At 41.9% G+C, this 20,959-nt stretch overlaps 1 protein-coding gene across 1 annotated transcript in view; it reads right to left on the bottom strand.

Moving 5' to 3' along the window:
• The window catches only part of LOC121283940, a 197,618-nt gene that overhangs the window by 55,339 nt on the left and 121,320 nt on the right, over nucleotides 1-20,959 (bottom strand). The window contains exons 12-13 of the mRNA XM_041198739.1: nucleotides 19,537-19,645; nucleotides 19,017-19,137 (exon numbers count right to left, since the gene is read on the bottom strand). Coding sequence (XP_041054673.1) covers nucleotides 19,017-19,137; nucleotides 19,537-19,645 — 230 coding nt within the window. The remainder of the gene's footprint in view (nucleotides 1-19,016; nucleotides 19,138-19,536; nucleotides 19,646-20,959) is intronic.

Here is a 20,959-nt window from a genome sequence, read left to right as displayed (position 1 = left end):
CTGAGCCGTTATGTCCCAGGAATATGAATCCTTCCCTCCTAAGTTCTCTCTCCAGCCATACATTTACCTATCTTACTATTCCTATACCGATCACTGTATGGCACTACTTTCAAGATTTTTATTTTGGTCTTTACTTCTTTAAACTTGCTTTGCAGAACCACAATTTTATTCTTTCCTATGTCTTTGGTTGATACATAAAACCATGGCCAGGATTTTATGGCCCTGCACTGCATGTCTCTCCCTGGTAGATGGGGCGAGCCATTTAAATCTCCATTCAGAATTACCTGGAAAAACTCAGCAGGTCTGGCAGCATCGGCGGAGAAGAAAAGAGTTGACGTTTCGAGTCCTCATGACCCTTCGACAGAACTTGAGTTCGAGTCCAAGAAAGAGTTGAAATATAAGCTGGTTTAAGGTGTGTGGGGGGGGGCGGAGAGAGAGAGAGAGAGAGAAGTGGAGGGGGGGGTGTGGTTTTAGGGACAAACAAGCAGTGATAGAAGCAGATCATCAAAAGATGTCAACAACAATAGAACACATAGGTGTTAAAGTTGGTAATATTATCTAAACGAATGTGCTAATTAAGAATGGATGCTAGGGCACTCAAGGTTTAGCTCTAGTAGGGGTGGGGAGAGCATAAAAGATTTTAAGATATTTAAAAATAATGGAAATAGGTGGGAAAAGAAAAAATCTATATAATTTATTGGAAAAAAAAGGAAGGGGGAAACAGAAAGTGGGTGGGGATGGGGGAGGGAGCTCACGACCTAAAGTTGTTGAATTCAATATTCAGTCCGGAAGGCTGTAAAATGCCTAGTCGGAAGATGAGTGTTGTTCCTCCAGTTTGCGTTGGGCTTCACTGGAACAATGCAGCAAGCCAAGGACAGACATGTGGGCAAGAGAGCAGGGTGGAGTGTAAAAATGGCAAGCGACAGGGAGGTTTGGGTCATTCGTGAGCTCCCTCCCCCATCCCCACCCCCTTTCTGTTTCCCCTTCCTTCTTTTTCCAATAAATTATATAGATTTTTCTTTTCCCACCTATTTCCATTATTTTTAAATATCTTAAAATCTTTTATGCTCTCCCCACCCCCACTAGAGCTATACCTTGAGTGCCCTAGCATCCATTCTTAATTAGCACATTCGTTTAGATAATATCACCAACTTTAACACCTATGTGTTCTTTTGTTCTATTGTTGTTGACATCTTTTGATGATCTGCTACTATCACTGCTTGTTTGTCCCTACAACCACACCCCCCCCTCCACTTCTCTCTCTCTCCGCCCCCCCCCACACACCTTAAACCAGCTTATATTTCAACTCTTTCTTGGACTCAAACTCAAGTTCTGTCGAAGGGTCATGAGGACTCGAAACGTCAACTCTTTTCTTCTCTGCTGATGCTGCCAGAACTGCTGAGTTTTTCCAGGTAATTCTGCTTTTGTTTTGGATTTCCAGCATCCGCAGTTTTTTTGTTTTTAAATCTCCATTCAGTTTGGCGGGACTGTAATATCCTGTCGGGTGCAAGGGGCCATAAAATCCTGGCCCACAACTTGATTGTTTTTCTTTGCAAATTGTATTTGCTCCATTACATCACTTATTATTAGTATTATTAGTACTGGAAAGCAACAAGCCATTTGGGATTGTTATGCCTCTGATTATCCCTTTTCACTTTTCCCCTCTTGGGAACCACTTTCTCCATAGTCCATGGGTTTCCTTCCTCTGAATTGTTTTCATTGTCCCAGTCATTCAATACTGATACCCTGTTTATCAATTCAACACTCTCAGGGGTCCCTAAGCTGCCTCCTGTCCCTACCCTGATGGATAGTCACTGACTTATATTGCTTACAAACTCGTTCTGCCTCTGAGGTCACATATACTGGAATGTGCATTCCAGAAATCCTTCAGCTTCCCAATGGAATATTCCCAGTTGCAGTTCAAATTCAAAATCACTGACCGCAATTTTCTAGCCCCTCGTGCTAGCAGGATCTTCCGGGCCAACTGATGTGAATGAAGATTTCAATGGCTCACTGGTCCCGCCGCAGGAGCGCTGGAAAATTCCGGCCACTAAGGTTGAGACCAAGCAAGCAAGGACACTTCCCACACGTGTGGCAGCCTGGACATACAACATATCCTGCAAGTACTCCATCGCTCTACTGACTTGTAACTTGTACATGGTAGAAAGGCTTTGGAAAGTCAACAGCCTCTGACCTGCTCTTGTAATTGCAATATTTATGTAGTTTGTCAAGTTAAGCTTTTGGTCAATGGTGACCTACAGGGTGTTGATATTGGGGGATTCAGTTTGGTAACACCACTGAATGTCAGGAGAGATAGTTGGATTCACTATTGTTGGAAATGATCATGATCTGGCACTTGTGTGGCACGATTGTTACTTGTCTTTTATGAGTCCAAGTCTGAATGTTATCTAGGTCTTTATGCACTAAGACACTATTATTTGATGAGTTGTGAATGGAACACTTCTGAACTTATGTTGGACCTTTTGGCTGAATAAGTGCTCCTTTATTAAATTAATTCATAGGGTGTGGGCGTCGCTGGCTGGCCAGCATTTATTGCCCAACCCTAATTGCCCTTGAGAAGGTGGTGGTGAGTTGCCTTCTTGAACTGCTGCAGTCCATGTGGTATAGGAATACCCACAATGCTGTTAGGGAGGGAGTTTGAGGATTTTGACCCAGCGACAGTGAAGGAACGGTGATATATTTCCAAGTCAGGATGGTGTGTAGCTTGGAGGGGAACTTCTAGGTGGTGGTGTTACCATCTATCTGCTGCCTTTGTCCTTCTAGATGGTAGCAATCATGGGTTGGGAAGGTGCTGTCTAAGGAGCTTTGGTGAATTCCTGCAGTGCATTTTGTAAACGGTACACACTGCTGCTACTGTGCGTTGGTGGGGGAGGGTGTGAATGTTTGTGGATGGGATGCCAAACAAGTGGGCTACTTTTTCCTGGACGGTGTCAAGCTTCTTGAGTGTAGTTGGAGCTGCACTCATCCAGGCAAGTGGGAATATTCCATCACACTCCTAACTTGTGCCTTGTAGATGATAGGCAGGCTTTGGGGAGTCAGGAGGTGAGTTACTCCCTGCAAGATTCCTAGCCTCTGACCTGCTCTTGTAGTCACAGTATTTATATGGCTAGTCCAGTTCAGTTTCTGGTCAATGGTAACCCCAGGATGTTGGTAGTAGGGATTTAGTGATGATAATGCCATTGAATGTCAAAGGGTGATCGCTAGATTCTCTTGTTGGAGATGGTCATTGCCTGGCACTTGTGTGGCACGAATGTTACTTGCCACTTGTCAGCCCAGGCCTGGATATTTTCCAGGTCTTGCTGCATTTGGACATGGACTGCTTCAGTATCTGAGGAGTTGCGAATGGCACTGAACATTATGCAATCATCAACAAACATCCCCACTTCTGACCTTATGATGGAACAAGGTCATTGATGAAGCAACTGAAGATGCTTGGGTCTAGGACACTACCCTGAGGTACTCCTGCAGTGATGTCCTGGAACTGAGATGATTGTCCTTCAACAACCACAACCATTTTCCTTTGCGCTAGGTATGATTACAACCAATGGAGAGTTTTCCCCGATTCCCATTAATTCCAGTTTTGCTATGGCTCTTTGATGCCATACTCAGTGCCTTTATAGTACTGTTGACAATATCTTTCATCACTTTGCTGATGTTTGCGAGTAGACTGATGGGGCAGTAATTGTCTTGCTTTTAATGGACAGGACATATCTGGGCAATTTTCCATGTTGTCTGGTTGATATCAGTACTGTAACTACTACAACAGTTTGTCTAGGAGCGTGGCTAGTTCTGGAGCACAAGTCTTCAGCACAGCAGCCAGGCTGTTGTCAAGGCGAAAGTGTTTGTTGAATCCAATGCATTCAACCACTTTTTGAAATCATGTGAAGTGAAGTAATTGGCTGAAGGCCAGCAACAGTGACAGTGTGGAACTCAGGAGGACACCGAGATGGATCATTCTCCCAGTTCTGGCTGAAGATTGTTGGAAATGTTTCAGCCTTGACCTTTGTTCTGAGGTGCTAGTATCCCCTGTCCTTGAGGATGGGGATGTTCGGAGAGCTACCTCCTCCCATTCATAGAAACAAAGTGCAGGGTTACGGGGAAAAGGCAGGAGATTAGCAATAAGTTAAAATGCTCAGACAGCTGGTGAGAGACACATTGGGCTGAATGGCCTCCTTCTGCACCATAAGAATTCTGTGATTCCTTGTTTACTGTCTACCACCATTCACGTCTGGCTGTGACAGGACTGCAGAGCTTTGACCTGATCTGTTGGCTCTGGGATCGCTTAACTCTGTCTATAGCATGATGTTTCCACTGTTTAGCATGCATGTAGTGCTGTATTGTAGCTTTACCACATCGGCACCTCATATTTGGGTATGTTTGGTGTTGCTTTGGTCATGTTCTTCTACAATCTTCATTGGACCAGGCTTGGGTGCCTGGCTTGATGGTAATTGTAGAGGGAGCATTTTGCCAGGCCATGGGATTACAGACTGTGATGGAATACAATTCTGCTGCTGATGCCTTACAATGCCTCAGCCTGTCCCATTTAGCATAGTGATAGTGCCACACAACATGATGGAGGGTGTTCTCAGTGTGAAGACAGGACTTCGTCTCCACAAGGACTATATGGTGATACAAAGATAGGTAGGAAAGTGAGTTGTGAGAGGGACACAAAGAGTCTGCAAAGGGATAAAGATAGGTTAAGCGATGGGCTAAAATTTGGCAGATAGAGCATAACTTGGGAAAATCCGAGGTTCTTTATTTCTGTAAGGAAGAATAAAAAAGCAGAATATTATTTAAATGGAGAGAGACTACAAAATGCTGTGGTACAGCGGGATTAACATCTGCTGCAGACCCAGTCTGGCAGCTATGTCGTTCAGGGCTTGGCCAGCACTGGTGATGGACATTGCAGTCCCCCACCCAGAGTACATTCTGTGCCCTTGCTGCCCTCAATCCTTGATCCAAGTGGTGTAAAACATAGAGGAGCATTAAATCATGAGCTGAGAGAGGGCAGTAGTGGTGATCAGCAGGAGGTTTCCTTGCCCATGTTTGACCTGATGCCGTGAGACTTCATGGGGTCAGAGACAATGTTGAGGACTGCCAGGGCCACACCTTCCCTACTGTATACATCTGTGCCACTGGCTCTGGTGTGTCTGTCCTGCCAGTGGGACATACCCAGGGATGGTGATGATGGAGTCTGGCACATTGGCTGAAATGTATGATTGGGTATGACTATGTAAGGCTGTTGCTTGGCTAGTCTGTGGGACAGTTCTCCCAGTTTTGGCACCATTCCCGATGTGGCAGTGAACAGCATCAACTGGGCTAGGTGTGCATTTGTCATGTCTGGTGCTTAGGTCCATGCTGGGTGGTCAGTCCAGTTGTATTCTTATTTAACCTTTCAGTAGTGGTTTGATGTAACCGAGCTGCTATCTGAGTAAGCAGTTAGGAGTCAACCATATTGCTGTGGGTCTGTATTAACTATCATTGCAGGCACGGTCCACATCCTCACTAGTCAGCACAAGGGCATGCTCCTCAAATGTGAGTGAGGGACCTAATGTGGGCTACTCCACATCCAGGCTGGGACCTCTCTCTACTGTTGAGAGACAGCTTCTCCTGCATGAAAACAGATGGGGAGAGTGTGAGCAGGATGCAATGCATTGCATGGAATGTTTGTGCGGTGAGTGGAGCCATGGATGGATGAAGACATGAGTTCAGAGGATATGAGCCTGATGGAGATGTGAGGGTGTGTGAGAGAGTTAGTTTTATAGTCCCTTGAGGTGTGATATCCCTGTGGGTGTGTGATGGGTTTGGGAGTGCGTGGGTTGAGAGTGATGAGGTGGTTGACTTATCTGGTAGAACGAATGACGGCACTGGGTGGCTGACCTCCTCTGTGCTCCAATGTATCCAATCAACTTCTTCAGGAGAGGGGAAAAGCAATAAAATGTTGCTTATTAGTGATAAAGTAACAACTCATGTGAATTGTAAACTACAAATACTTATAAAAATTTGTTTTAGTCTGTGAACTCCCAGATTGCGCTAAATGCAATAGCAGACATGAAAAAAGCCATTTTACCCGCTGGCCACAATGATGGGTTTTCAGGCTGGCACTTTCCGCCTCATTACCAATGCAGTCATGGGAAACACCAAATCGCTGGCAGGCAGGCTCGGATTTGACTGCCATGCCGTGACATCAGTCCTTCCTTGCTCTGGCTACCATATGTAAAGTGCACCAGAGTGCAGCCAACTTCATGTCTTCAGACCAGGACTGCTGAATGCGACAGATGATCCCGAAAGCAATGAAGATGGCAGCCCCCAAATTTTGCGAAGTCTCTCTGGGGCGCCTGCTGACCACCACTGCCACCGCCTCCCAGGCTGATTGGTGACTCTGGTGGACCTTTGGTGGACCGGGGATAGAGCACATCACGGGAGCCTTCCACTGTGTCCAGCAGGCGCCCTAGAGAGGCTTCGCAAAATTTGGGGGCTGCCATCTTCTTTGCTTTCGGGATCACCTCTCGCATTGAGCAGTCCTGGTCTGAAGACATGAAGTTGGCTGCGCTCTGGTGCACTTTAAATATGGTACCCAGAGCAAGGAAGGCTGAGGTCACGGCATGGCAGTCAAATCCGAGCCTGGTTGCCAGCGATTTGGTGTTTCCCATGACTGCATTGGCAATGAGGTGGGAAGTGCCAGTAATGGGATGATACACCCTGAAAACCCACCATTGTGGCTAACGGGTAAAATGGCTTTTTTCATGTCCGCTATCACATTTAGCGCAAATCTGGGAGTTCACAGACTAAAACAAATTTTTATAAGTATTTGTAGTTTACAATTCACATGAGTTATTACTTTATCACTAATAAGCAACATTTTATTGCATTTCCCCTCTCCTGAAGAAGTTGATTGGGTACAGTTCCACAAGAGTCTGTTGACCTCTGGTACCTCACTGAATGGCTATTACTCATTTCAATTTTCACAATCAGTGTGAGCAGGCTATTTGACTGAAGTCCATCACAACAATGCCTAGTCTTTTCCTTCCCAGTGTTCAACACAAGGCCAAAGGCTACCTTCAACATGGTTTGTTGGATAGAGGCAGAAACCCCGTCCGATTTCCATTCCATAACTTAGGACACTGGAGCTAATTGTAATGTCTCTACTGCCACTGCAATTAAGAGAGGACCTTTTCAGTCTATTTGGCTCAGCTACTCACTCAATAATCTCATTGAACAATCAAAGAGGCTATAAAATGCACTTAGCAGTAGTCAGTTTCTAAGTCTGCGATGCTCCCTCAATACCAGCAATTGTTCTGAAAAGCATAAACAAAAACACTTCAAGACAAATCTTCCCATAAATTTCCATAGTAGTTAAACTGGCAGCAGTGCTTATAGCCAACTCATTTACATTCAGATAAGTTCAGTGAGGACAAATGCTTTGTATTATCATTTTATCACTTGTTGGGGTAGTGTGGGGGATGGGTGCAGGGAGGCTTGCAATCCTGGATTTGCCCTGCTCAGGCTTAATCAACTCTGCATAAAATTAAACAAGATTATTTTTGACTGTTTCAAGAAATAAATTCTGGCAAAGATTTTTAACAGTATCAAAATTGGGTACAATTAAAGTAAATAGGTCATTTTTGGAAAAAAAATGTGAAAAAGTGAATCTTTTTGGTGACACGATCACCTAGCTCCACACAGGATTATTTTATGTCACAGAATGACCATCTGTTCGCTCAAATGAAGTACGTTGAATAATGGTGCTTCAGTTGCATTGGCCAAGTTATATGTGACACTGGGTGCTCCAGTTCCCTTCAAAACCTGGAAAACTATTGTTCACACATTATCCACAGGGGTGTTCCAAAATTCAAAGGGAGCCTCAAGGGACATGCTTAACATGACTATATGCAGGCTAAACCAACTGACCACCATGCTCAAAGTTCCCAAATCAAGCTGCAGTGAAAGACAATCACTGTTTATCTGATATGGAGTGCATACTTCCTTCACTTACTCCAGCCCAGACTGCTTAGATGCAACAGCAACGCCTTCAGATCACCAAGCATGTACAGGTCTACTGCTGGAATTTAACCAGTTAAAACCATGCAGCATATCAGCACAACGCATTGACAAACTCTTGCTAGGGTAGTGACTTGCAAGTGGTTATGAAGAATCCCTGTCCCAGTGGCAGAGCTACTGCTTCAAGATGCATTACTGAGCCAGGGTGGTAGGTCAATCATCACAAAGCCCTGGAGTGCTACAAACCTGCCTGGCACTGTTAGCATACCCTGAAGGGTTGACTTGGTTCCAATTTTCCATCACTTGCCATGATCTTTTGGAACTATTCAATCTCAGAGATCTCACTTGCCCCCATCATTATAGGAAGACCATCATGAGACAATTATTAACATGGGTTATGATATCTACTTTCGGAGGCAGCACAGAAAGAGGAACCAAACTGATAAGTAGCTTAAGGTATCCGAGGTATGAGGAAGTGAAAAGCTTAAGGCCATTTCCTCAGAAGAAAAGGTACAATGTACATACTAACTAAGTATTCAAGATTTTTAAAGAATTGATAGCTTGATTTCTAATATATTCAAGATTGCCACAAACCCTAAAATGAGGGAACATGAACACGGGTTCAGAAGAGGGAAGATGCAGACAATTTAGGTAGTAAATATATGGCATGCACTTCCCCAATAGATAGAGAGAACTGGATAGATATTTGATAGGCATTAGAAATAGGATCAGCAAGGCTGATAAAGTATTTACCAGTCCTGGCTTTTCTACATTCCTATGCTGGAATAATGGAATTCAAGCTAATTAAAGTACAGAATAAAAGGCAAGTAGTCTAATCAGCTCTCTGTCCTCAATTCCTGAACAGAATGTACTGGATTATTCATTATAGCCTGATTTATACCTTTATTTTTGCTGATTTATTATATTTACCTCCTAGGATTCTATAAAACACTCAGACTTTACTGGTACAAATTTGCTTATGAATTCATCACTTAGAACAGTTACAAATGTTGGAGACTTGAAGCGAAGTAATATGAAACCCTCTAAATTCTATAACTTATTCAGTGAGGCACTAGAAGCATTTTCAGAATCACAGAATTGCACAGAAATTTCAACACAAGCCATCTGGCCCAACCAGTCTATGCTGGTGTTTATCCTGCATGTGATTAGGAATCCTAATGCTGCTTGTCCTTTCTGTTCCCATATCCATTATCCCTTCTCTTCCAACCACTTACTTACTCTGTTCTTAAATGTTGATGTAGTCTCTGCTTCAATCAATAATTCTAGGAGTCCATTCTACAGTCTCACAATTCTGTTAAAAAAAGTTTCCCCTGCTCTTTATCCCAAAAGTCTTCCATTTAATCTTATACTTATGTCATCTGACTTTAGACCTCTCAATCACTGGAAACAGTCTCTTTCCATCTACTCTATCTCATCCACAATAATTAAATATCTTTATCAAATCACTCAATTTTTTCTGCTCTAACATAAATACCCCTAGGGAGAGAGATGCTCAGGGGTTTAATTCAGGATTTTGAACCAAATTTTCTGGATTTAAATGCATTGGAACCTAAACATAACACAGGTAAATATAGTCCTGCAAGTATTTGTGCACATTTTTTGAAAGGGAAAGGCTATTAATTAGGAGTTGAGATAACTATGTAGCCAAAAACATGCAAATTGAGGTCAGGCTATGACACCAGCGCCATTTTCTGACCTTCCACTTCTCTGACTGCAAAATAAAGCCCTTCCCCTTTAAGTTGTTGTGGGCCTTTAAGAACTTGTAATAGTACCAAATTCCCTTTGTTTCTGACATTTTGATTATCCATTTCTTTCAGTCAAAGATAGGCTCTAAAGTACAAAAACTTATGTGGCCAAACCACAGATGCAACCGAGTCAATCTTTGATGCATTTTATCAATGCCAATTAAAAGTATGTTGCAGTTGGATGAATTATTTTATAGACAGTGCCAACAGGGCAATTACACCCAGATAACTGATCCATAATGTGTAAGGAGTTAAAGTTTTTCACATAATGTATCTTTATGAATTATAATTGATTAAACCTAAATTTCATGCATTCTTTCTTCAAAATAAGTTTTTTTGTATCTACTCTTAGTTTTGTAAATTCAGCTGTGGGTTGTCTCACTGAGATCAGTGTAAACATGAAACAAAACATAAAATAGGAAAAAAATCCTCTGCAGCCTGTTATTAAAGCTATCATGTGTGTCAACACTCTTGACTGCATTTTCCAATTAAGGGCGCAGTGAATATTCCATAAAAGGTTCTTTATAAAAAGACTGATATTTTGTAATTATTTCGAATGTCTTAAACACATGTTGATTAACTCATTTATTTTTATGCTTAACATGTTTTATTGTGATCTTCTGGATGCAAATTTTAAAAATTGAATGCACTGCTCCTACTTTGTTCTTGCAAACCGCCAAAACTTAAATTAATTTTTTGTGCAATACATATGGTTAAAATTACACATGAAATTGTCATGCCTAATAAAATTATATACAGCAGAATTAAAGCATAGTTACACGTGTCTTCTCAGTTAAGTACAATAGTACTGAAGGAGATAATTTTGGGTGCAATGATGAATACCCAGTCAGTATCCAGGCACTGATGGTATGCATGATTAGCAGGAAGATTGAATAGGAGTGGAGGCATGAGTTTGGGTTTACCTTCAATGATAAAGGATAGGCAGAGTGAGCAGAGCAGGAAGACAACAGGCCAAGAGGTCATTGGGATTACATTATAGTATCTGAGATCAAATGACATACGGAAAATGTTAATCAACATAGTACAGTATATTTCCAATAGAGTGGGCATGATGTTGTCAAATCCTCTGTCTTATATGCCTCCTTTGTTTTGTAGAAAATTTGCTTACTTGGAACTGTTACATACTAGAGCTCCTAGCACAGTGAAATCAACTCCATGAAGCAGGTTTGCATACATAGAACCAATGGCAGCTGACAACATCACCAGCAGTATCATTGGCAATGCCAGCAACCATTCTGGAAGCCATTTAATCTAAACGTTCTTGGTTTTTTTCAACACCAGGATCATCATTTGATATATAACGCAAAACCAGCACTGAAAGTGAAGCTGCCATCTGTGGCATTGCTGCAACATAAAGGCCTAGATTTCCTGGCCCCACCGCGGCGGGCCATTCAAAACTCCGTTGACTTCGCAGGACCAGAAGATCCTGGAGGGGCCACAAGTGGGATGAATCAGTCTGTACACTTAGATCTTTATTTGGTATATGGAACAGTTAACAAACGCAAGAAAAAAAAATCAATAAAGGATACGAAGGTTTAAGTCAGGAACAAGCATATATCCCATTAAATGTTAATTCTGTTTCTAGTGAATTCCCATCTGGAAGTACATATTGAAGCATTTCGCTGCTGGGAACAACCATGCAAAATAAAAACAGGCATATAAAAAGTGGGCTAACATTTACCATTCTTCTATACCAGTAGTGACTTCTCAGCAGTGAATTTTCTTTGTATTTTGTTCTGTACAAATATGATGTGTGGTTTTGAGTCATACGAAGTCTACAGCATTCATGTTAGATGGCTGTGAGTGCCCACCTGACACAAATTACTTCAACTGTCTAAACAGCTAAGGATTTGAATACCCATATCCTATCGCTTCCAAACGTAAGTCCCCATTAGGTGCTCATTTTAGGCCCTAAATCAAACTGTACCTTTTAACACAAATTCCATAAGGGCAAAGAATTGAGTTCACCTGGTGTGGTAAATACATATATCTGAAAAACTTAAAATTTATGTGCTTCTGCAATCAATTTAATAAACTGCTGAAATACTAGGAAGTTGAGAGGTTGCAAGAAGATAATTAACCTAGTGCTCTCCCTTCTTAATTATCGTATTTAACGGCTATCTTCCTTTGAGTAGGAAATATCCTGGGGCTGGCAAAATTTACAGGAAGAACAAAATGTTTCCTTTTTGGGTTTAATGTCTTCCTGTTTTCCCCTTTTTACATATTATTAAACAAATTACAGATACTTAAAATGCAGCCAGTTCAGTATATCACCTTCTTCTGAGACATATTTTATGAACTACAGGTGGTTCAGCCACTGGACAGAAATATCTTAGAAACATAAGACAATGTAAAAAGGCAGACAGTGGAGAATTGGTGGTGGGGAGCAGGGTTGGGGGGGCGCAGGGGGAGCTGCCTGAAGCATTGAGCAGGCATGTGTGATCAAGGAGTCCAAGCAGGCCATGAACTCTGCCACGTCTCAGGTAGGTGAGCATATTGTTTCTCCACAAAGAGATAGCAACTGTCATGGAGAGGCAGACTCAGGAGACAACACAGTGGGTGCCTGGTGTTAGCAGAAACCTGTCGACCATTGCTGGCACCATAATCTCGCTGTTGCAATGTGGCAGCGAGAGGCAGACAGTGCTCCCAAATATCCCTCCATGACCATCTCTACCCACAAAGAGCAGAGAGGTACCAGCCTGCAACGAGAGGTCTGAGGAGCTACTGGCAGAATAACTCAAGGATACCTCTCACGGCACTCCTAGGGTTACCAGTAAACCCCAACCCCTCTGTCATGAACCTGAGCACCTCCTGCAGCTGTGGCCACAGAAAAGAATCCTGCACCAGTGAAGGAGTTCCCTGCTCCCTAAATAGGGAGGTTATGCTACAGTTATACATCTGGAGTACTGTGTACAGTATTAGTCTCCTTATTTAAGGAAGAATGTAAATGCATTGGAATCTGTGGAAGATTTACTAGACTAATACCTGGAATGGACCATTGTCTTATGAGGAAAGGTTGGACAGGCCAGGCTTGTATCCTCTGGCATTTAGAAGAGTAAAAGGAGACTTGACTGAAACCTTTAAGATTCTGAGGGGTCTTAACAGGGTGTGTGCGGAGAGGATGTTTCCTCTTGTGGGAGAATCTAGAACTAGGGGCAACTGTTTAAAAATAAGGGGTCACCCATTTGGAACAGAGATGAGGAGAACTTTTTTCTCTCAGAGGGTCGTGAGTCTTTGGAACTCTCATCCTCAAAAAGCGTGGAATAAGTCTTTGGGCAAAAACTTTAGCTCGGCAAGCGGGCATGCGCCCAATCCGTTCAAGCCAGGCAGACTTTGCATTTTTGATGAAACCTCATCCAAAGGCGGGATGAGGTTTCCGTTATTAAATATAAAAAAAAATGTATGGACAGAATTTTCATCACGTATATGTTCAGGTGACTGATTCTGATTTTTCTGGATTTTAAAATCTTTATTTATTGCTTTTAAATTCTTCAGTTCCCTGAGGCAGCTCTCTGCCTTCAGGAAACTTTCATTCCATGCTCCCCCGTGCCCACACTTACGCCAGTGCCCACCCTCCTCCCACCCCCCACTCCAGCAGTGTTGAGCGTTTCAGCACGCATTTCACGCCAGCCAGTGTCAAATGGTGGTCAGGGACCGATCACAGTCGGCGGTCCGTTCCCTGGCTGCTCCTGGGCCCACAAATCACGCACACCCACCAAACTAAAAATCCTGCCCTTTGAATATTTTTAAGGTAGATAGATTCTTGATATGCAACAGGGTGAAAGGCTGTCAGGGTTAGGCAGCAATGTGGCGTTGAGGTTACAATCAGATCAGCCATGATCTTATTGAATGGAAGAGCAAGCTCGAAGGGCTGAGTGGCCTACTCCTAATTTGTATGATCGTATGTACTTGCCCCGGCCCAACCGGGCCAGCAGCACCCAGTGGATGCCCACCACACTCATCAAAGGCCACGGGGGATGGAAAGCAGCAGCCTGCCTCAGATGCTAAAAACGCATTTTGGCACAGCACTTGCAAACACTTTAAGAGCACATAAACACTGGGGCTTGGTACTGGGGCTTGTTTGAATTTGTATGTAATGAATTAAACTTTTTTGAAGCTTCCATATCTGTTACTCAGTAGTTATGGGCTTCATGATGTTATGGCAAGTTAAGAATGGGATGTTGGGTAACGGGCATGATAGTTGGCTGCTCCAACAGGTATCAGCATCAAGTCTGCAGAAAGAAACAGATATGTGTGGTTTGTGCATGCCAAAGCCATTGTACGCCAATAGCAACTGATGAAGACCTAGAGCCGTCAGGCCCTCACTGCAATACAAGCTGCTGGAAATGAGGTTTTCCCACATCTATACAATAAAAGCAAAATACTGCAGATGCTGGAACATTGCCTCCCTGGCATGAGCTCCGCCGCATGGGTGTCTGCATCATGAAGATGCTGGTATTCCTATTCGGCAGCAATCTTGTTCTTCCCATCGTTTTCATCCAATGAGGGTATTTCTTCCTCCTCAGGGTTCCAGTGTTCCCCCTCTGCAGGACAAGATTGTGTAACATGCAGCACGCCATGATGATGCATGAGACCCTCTCTGGGTTGTGCTGAAGAGCTTTATTATCATCATGGTTACAAGAGCAGGACAGAGGTAGGGTACTCTGGCAAATAGCTCATCTCCTTACAACTCAAAACCTTTCCACTATGTCTCTGTTCAGGTGCCATGGCAACCATGGACTTCCATTGGATTGGTCCATGATTATGCTTGGCAAAGTACAGCAGTGGCTTGCCGTTGCCTTCTGTCGACCAGAAAATTCTCCCGCTCTTACCTCTTGCCATCAGCTGAATTGGAAGGATCTACAAGCTGATAATTAACCTGTGTGGCCACATTACGGACATACATTGCATGGCCATCAAGTCCCTGAACCCGGAGCTCCTGGCCAAGGGGTAGGGACGCTACCACTGCACCACAAGATCTTCAAAATACTCACTACTCACCTGAATTGATGTAGCCACAGTACCACTCAAGTATTCAACAGCACCTACAACAGTACAATTCACTCAATTAGTTCCTTTGCCACTGGACTCTATATCCAATCCATCCATCACTGACATATTGTGGGTGCTGTATGTGCAAGACACACCAAGGTTTCTTCCTCCCTTGAAACCTCTACAACAAAGAAGAACAAGAATAGAAATGTTGTGGGAGCATTGTCTGTCAGCTCCAAGGCTTCCTCCAAGTCACACACCATCCTGCCTTTGACATAAACTGCCATTCTTTTGTTGTTGCTGGGTCAGAAACCTGGAATCCCCCTCTTTCATCACAAAAAAAGTGCAATGGTTGAAGGAGAAGACATCGCCCTGCCCCTGACAAATCCACTTTCCTAGGGCAACTAGGGATCAGCAATAAATGCTAGTTTGCCAGCTTTACCCACATGCTGAGAACAAACACAAGAAGTGGAAAACCAACATTTGAGAATAAGTCACCATGCCCCATTCTCTGCTTGGAAGGACTCCCCTATTATGGTAGATAATTGATTTGTTTTAACCGTGTAAACAGTGTTGCATACTGAGCTATCCTAGCACCAGGTTTGGACATTGTTGCTTCGTTGTATTTAAATATAACAGTTTAGGAACACAGCAATTTTAAATCAAAATTATAATTTTAAAGTAATGTGAGAAAATACTATTTCGATTATGCAATAAACCCCAGTCTTTGTCTTTATTATGTTCTTAGGAGAACATTCCCAGAAACTGAGAACTGAAGTAACCCAGTAACAGTTTCTCATACAATCATAAAATATTCATTTCCATTCCTTTATAGGTACAATTAAATGACATTAATAAATTCATGAACAAGTGAACATTCATTAACAAATATTGAGGAATGACCCCACACATGAACTGACATTATCTTCTGTAAAAGCCAAACAATTATACACTCCACCCAATTATTTTTTCCATTGATTTGAATGGAAAGGAAAAATATTGGGGAATGTAAAATGAGCTTCCAATTTGCCAGTACCTGTTTTGCTCCAAGGTCCAAGGTGAATTTCATACCTAGCATCTATATTTTCAGTTTTCTGCCTCTGCATAATATAAGTCATTACATCATTCATGCAATGGAAATATTTCCCCTCCTTAGAAAGGTTTATATTCTGTAAGCTCCTAGGAACATATTGCATTCAAAGGGTTTGTAAAGAAAATAAGACTTTCATGGATTTTAATTCAAAGCCTATGTCAATAAGTACATTGTACCATTATCCGCTACACTCATTACCAACAAACACCAACTTTATTAATTGGCCTATTTACTTGACCAACTTTGGACTTATGTCACACCTCATTCATGGTTTATAGATAATTCTAATGAATGCTCTTGTGTGAGTACACAAAATGTGATATTTCCACATTTTAATAACTGTGTGAAGACAATTGTTCCAGTTTCCCTTTCATTCTTTTAGCGATAATCCTAAATTTATGCCCTCCAGTTACCAATTCAACAACCAGTGGAAACAATCTTACTTGCTTTAGTAAAACAAAATCTACATAATCCTTCTCACGGGCTTGAACTCATGTGGTCTGCAATCATTTCACCCATAAATAAAATAAGCTTATGCTGAAGAAGAGAGGGAAATCATTGACAACATAAACTGGAAAGCTGAATAAGATAGTCTTGAATTTAACTATAAATCTCGTGATTGGTCTATGAGCTACCTCATACTTTCTATCAATGCAATTTCTGTTAAGAAGAAATAAAAGGTAGAAACAAATGGTTGCCAGGGGCTCAAAAAAAAAAACGAATTCAAGGTTGCAAAAATTGTCGTTGGATTGTTGTTCGACAAAAATTAGTGCTGCCAGAAGTATAAAAAAGATTGTAACTATTTCCATATTGGGATTTTAATTCAAACCATTAAATACACAAATATTATTTAAGTAACAAAATCTATCAAATTTTCTTTCCAACCTTCTTTCCAAACATTTCATCTTTACTCACTGCAGACCTAGAGAAGAGTTTAGAATTTCATCATTACTTTAGAGATCAATGGGACAGGAGATGAAGAAAGCAACTAACACCAAACACCAGAATGCCAGGTTAATGTGCAAACCACTTGAGATTTAAAGATCTAGGTAGAAATCACAAAGGCCTTTGAGCAGTTCAAGCTCATGGAGTAGGGTTATACTTTTGATCAAAACCACGTTGTTGCACTTGTTGGAAAGGCAACATACAAAACCAGAGGAACTACCACACAGAATGAGAGTGTTGTGCTTGTGCACTTCAACTGGTGCTGTCAAATGCAAACCCAGTTCCTGCTCTTACCTATAGTTTCTATATTGTTTATTTCCAAATATTTATCCAAGTCCCTTTCAATTGGTATTATAGTCTCTGCCTCAATAGCCGGTTGTGGGTAAAAGTTTCAACATTTTAATAACTGTGCCATAAGACCATAAGACATAGGAGCAGAAATTAAGCCATTCGGCCCATCGAGTCTGCTCCGCATTCAATTATGGCTGATAAGTTTCTCAACCCCATTCTCCCACCTTCTCCCCGTAATCTCCACCCGGGCGTTTCCGACCAGAAACGAGAGCCCCTTGGGGCTCGCCTCCCCGCCTCACCGGGTCAGTGATAAAAAGATAAGAAAAATGCCTGAACAATTCTTCCACTTCTCTTTAATTCTTTTAGTGATAATCCTAAATTTATACCTTCTCATTATTAATTCAGTAAGTGCAGACAATGAAATATTTCCCTCTCAAAAGAAATGGGATTAATTAACGACCTCATAGTGAAGGTGCCCCAAGGTAGCAGCGACCATAATGATGGAATTTTACATTCAGTTTGGGGGAGAGAAGAGTGCATCCGATGGTTCCTGAGGACTTCTTCCCTTCTTTCCTTTTCGACCAAATAACTTCTAATTCCTGAATTGGCACTTATGGTTAGGATTATCCTGGAGATTCCTCCTTCTAGCCAAACCTAGGCAAATCTTTCAGTCCATTTAAATCCTCATGAAAATAGTTTCTTTAATCTGAGTGCGAGCTCCCAGCCATATTGTTGCACACTGAATCATAGAGAACTACTGCCTCTCTTGGCTCTCTCTTTCTCTCAGATTCTGGCACACTACAATAGGTTCCTATGGACACTTCCCCTTTCAAAGCTCATCTCCATGGCAATGTGAATTACATAGATCTTGTATTCAGGTAGAAGTGCTAAATAGCTATCCTTTAAACTCTAAATTCATTCTATCTTAAAACTAAATAGACAGTTTAAAGTATAACAAAACTTGACACTCCTAACATCTTCCTGGGACTTTGGAGACTAACAGTCTATCTACTGTCAGCACAGATGTTTGTCTATGTCTTATTAATTACATTGTTAAAGTTCAAGGGCAATCACTTTGTTAAATGGCAATTACATTGTTAAGACAATTGCATTATTAAAACGGGTGATGGGTATTGGTACACCCTAGTGGTTGTAGATCATGTCAGGTGGAGGGAAAGGTGGTTAAGGGACTGGGCAAAGGCAGAGCCAAGTGGCACCGCAAAGCCCTTCGCGATAATATCCAGGGCATTACGAAGCTGGCCATTTGGCACCTGGCTTGCTGTGGGAGTGTCAAATGCATCTCCGGTCTCATATACGAAGAAGTTTGTGGAGTCCTGAAAGTTTTCCTCGAAAATGTTTTCAGGGACTTGGTCACTTACATTGAGCATGCCAAGCACAAGACGGCGAGAGCCATGGATGTGGTGTATGCACTAATGTGCCAGGGGCGGACCCTGTATGGCTTCGGTGGCTGAAGATAGCTTCAGAAAGATAGTGACTATAAATGGGGTCAGGTGTCCAATGACACAATTGAGGCCTTCCTCAAGCATGCCTCAAACCTGATGCATGTTACATTATTGTGTGGACATGCAAAATGAGATTGTCAATGTCTGATCCCGTAAATATCATTTCAAAAATATACGCCAGTGCCATATTTGCATGAAACAAGTAAATATTTTTTCCTTTGCTTTCTGAAAATTTAGAACACATGGATCATTTATAAAAAAAATTTAGTAAATTTCCTGCATCAACCTGTAATGTGGTTGTAATGTTTAGATTCCTAAAATTTAAGGGAGGGGGAGAAAATAAATCTGGCTATAAATAAGTTCATATGCTATTTAGGTTAGGTTTGTTTGAGAGTAAGTACCCAAAAAGCAATTATCACTTACCCATTCCGGTGCCAGCTGGTGCAATTTCACGGGAAAAGAGTTCCAAGGCTTTTTTCTGCATGTGGTGAACTGCCAGCCAAATAACAACTTCACGAGGACTCTGTACAACCAAGCCACAGCACTTTAGAAATAATGGACAACTCTTGGTTAATAATTAAACATCCATAGATGAGTAAAGGGGAATGTTTAGATTTCTTTAACGTTTCACTCATTTCTGCAGCCCAATGTCATTAAGTAAGGGAAATGTGTGAAAGTAGGATATTTTGCAAAAATGGAAAATATTTGGCTACAGTTTAAAAATTGCATCCTAAGTGTGAATTTTAAAGCGATAAATATGTTAATACACCTCAACATGGGGAAAGAGACGCGTAAAGTACAGACATTTTCCATTAAATGGATGGTTGCACATGCTCCAATCCCAAACTGGTAAAAGAATGCAGAGGCATAACCACAAAAGGTTAGAAACATTGATCACGACATCCAAATCACTCATTATGGTTTATAAAGTCGTTTCACGTACATCTGTCCTCTTTACAGCTTGTTCTCCATAGGTTTCTTCAGATCCCAAAATCTGAACATTGACTGATTTGAAGTCATCCAGGCCAATCTGCTTGAACATGCGTCGCATCCTTCATGAATCAACAAAAGAACAGAAAGGATGGTTTAGAATCACTAACAATTCACCAAATTGCAAAAGGTATATGTATCAACACAGGTTGGAAGGGTTTTATTTTCAAATGGAATAACTTTTTTTGCTTAAAAAATGGGAATGGGTAAAATGGCAATGACAAAAGCATGTGCAGAGGAGTGATAGAAATAAGATGAATTCTCTGCTGCAATAAGGCTGTTCAGGTTTCCAGTTCAATTTTTTTTTACAAGCTTGAAACCCTTATATCTCCGTCTTTTCCCAATATTACCTATTTTCTAGTTTTTCTTTTATTTTGTTTGCTTTAAATATTTTCTGTCACATTTCCCTCAACTGCTGCACATCATCAGGCATAGTGGTTATGATACTGGGATAGTAATCCAGAGGCCTGGATTAATGCTCCGGAGACATGAGTTTAAATCCCACGACAGCAGCTAGGAATTTAAATTCAGTTAAGAGATCTGAAATAAGAAGTTAACATCAGTAATGGTGATCATGAAACTACTGGACTGCTGTAAAACTCATCTGGTTCACTGATGTCCTTTAGGAAAGGAAATCTTCCATCCATATCTGGTCTGGCATATATGGACTGCAAACCCATAGCAATATTTTCACTCTTAAGTGCCCTCTAACCTAACCTAGCAAGTCACTCAGTTGTATCAAACCACTATGAAAAAAATGAACAAGGATAAAATTGGACCAACTGTCCAGCATTAACCTAGGCACCGGACATAACAAAAGCACACCCAGCTCAGTTGACCCTGCAAAGTCCTCCTCCCTGACACACTACTCAGGACTCCATTCATGCTAAACAGCAAGAAGCAGTATGCTATAGACAGAGCTAATCAATCCCACAACGAATCAGATCGCAACGAATCAAAGCTCTGCAGTCCTGCCACATTCAGTTTAAAAAAAAAAATTCTTTCACGGGATGTGAGCGTCGCTGGCTGGGCCAGCATTTATTGCCCATCCCTAATTGCTCTTGATGGTGAGCTGCCTTCTTGAACCACTGCAATCCATGTGATGTAGGTACACCTACAGAGTTGTTAGGAAGGGAGTTCCAGGATATTGACCCAGTGACACTGAAGGAACGGTTATATATTTCCAAGTCAGGATGGTGAGTGGCTTGGAGGGGAATTTGCAGGTGATGGTATTCCCATGCATCTGCTGCCCTTGTTCCTCTAGATGGTAGAGGTTGTGAGTTTGGAAGTTGCTGAAGAAGAAGCCTTAGTGAATTGCAGTGCATCTTGTAGGTGGTACATGCTGCTGCCACTGTGTCGTTAGTAGACCGAGTAAT

The sequence above is a fragment of the Carcharodon carcharias genome, chromosome 1 (genome assembly GCF_017639515.1).
Source record: "Carcharodon carcharias isolate sCarCar2 chromosome 1, sCarCar2.pri, whole genome shotgun sequence".
In the NCBI taxonomy this organism is placed as follows: domain Eukaryota; kingdom Metazoa; phylum Chordata; class Chondrichthyes; order Lamniformes; family Lamnidae; genus Carcharodon; species Carcharodon carcharias.
The sequence above is the reverse complement of the archived record's forward strand: the minus strand, read 5'-3'. Positions and strand labels throughout refer to the sequence as shown.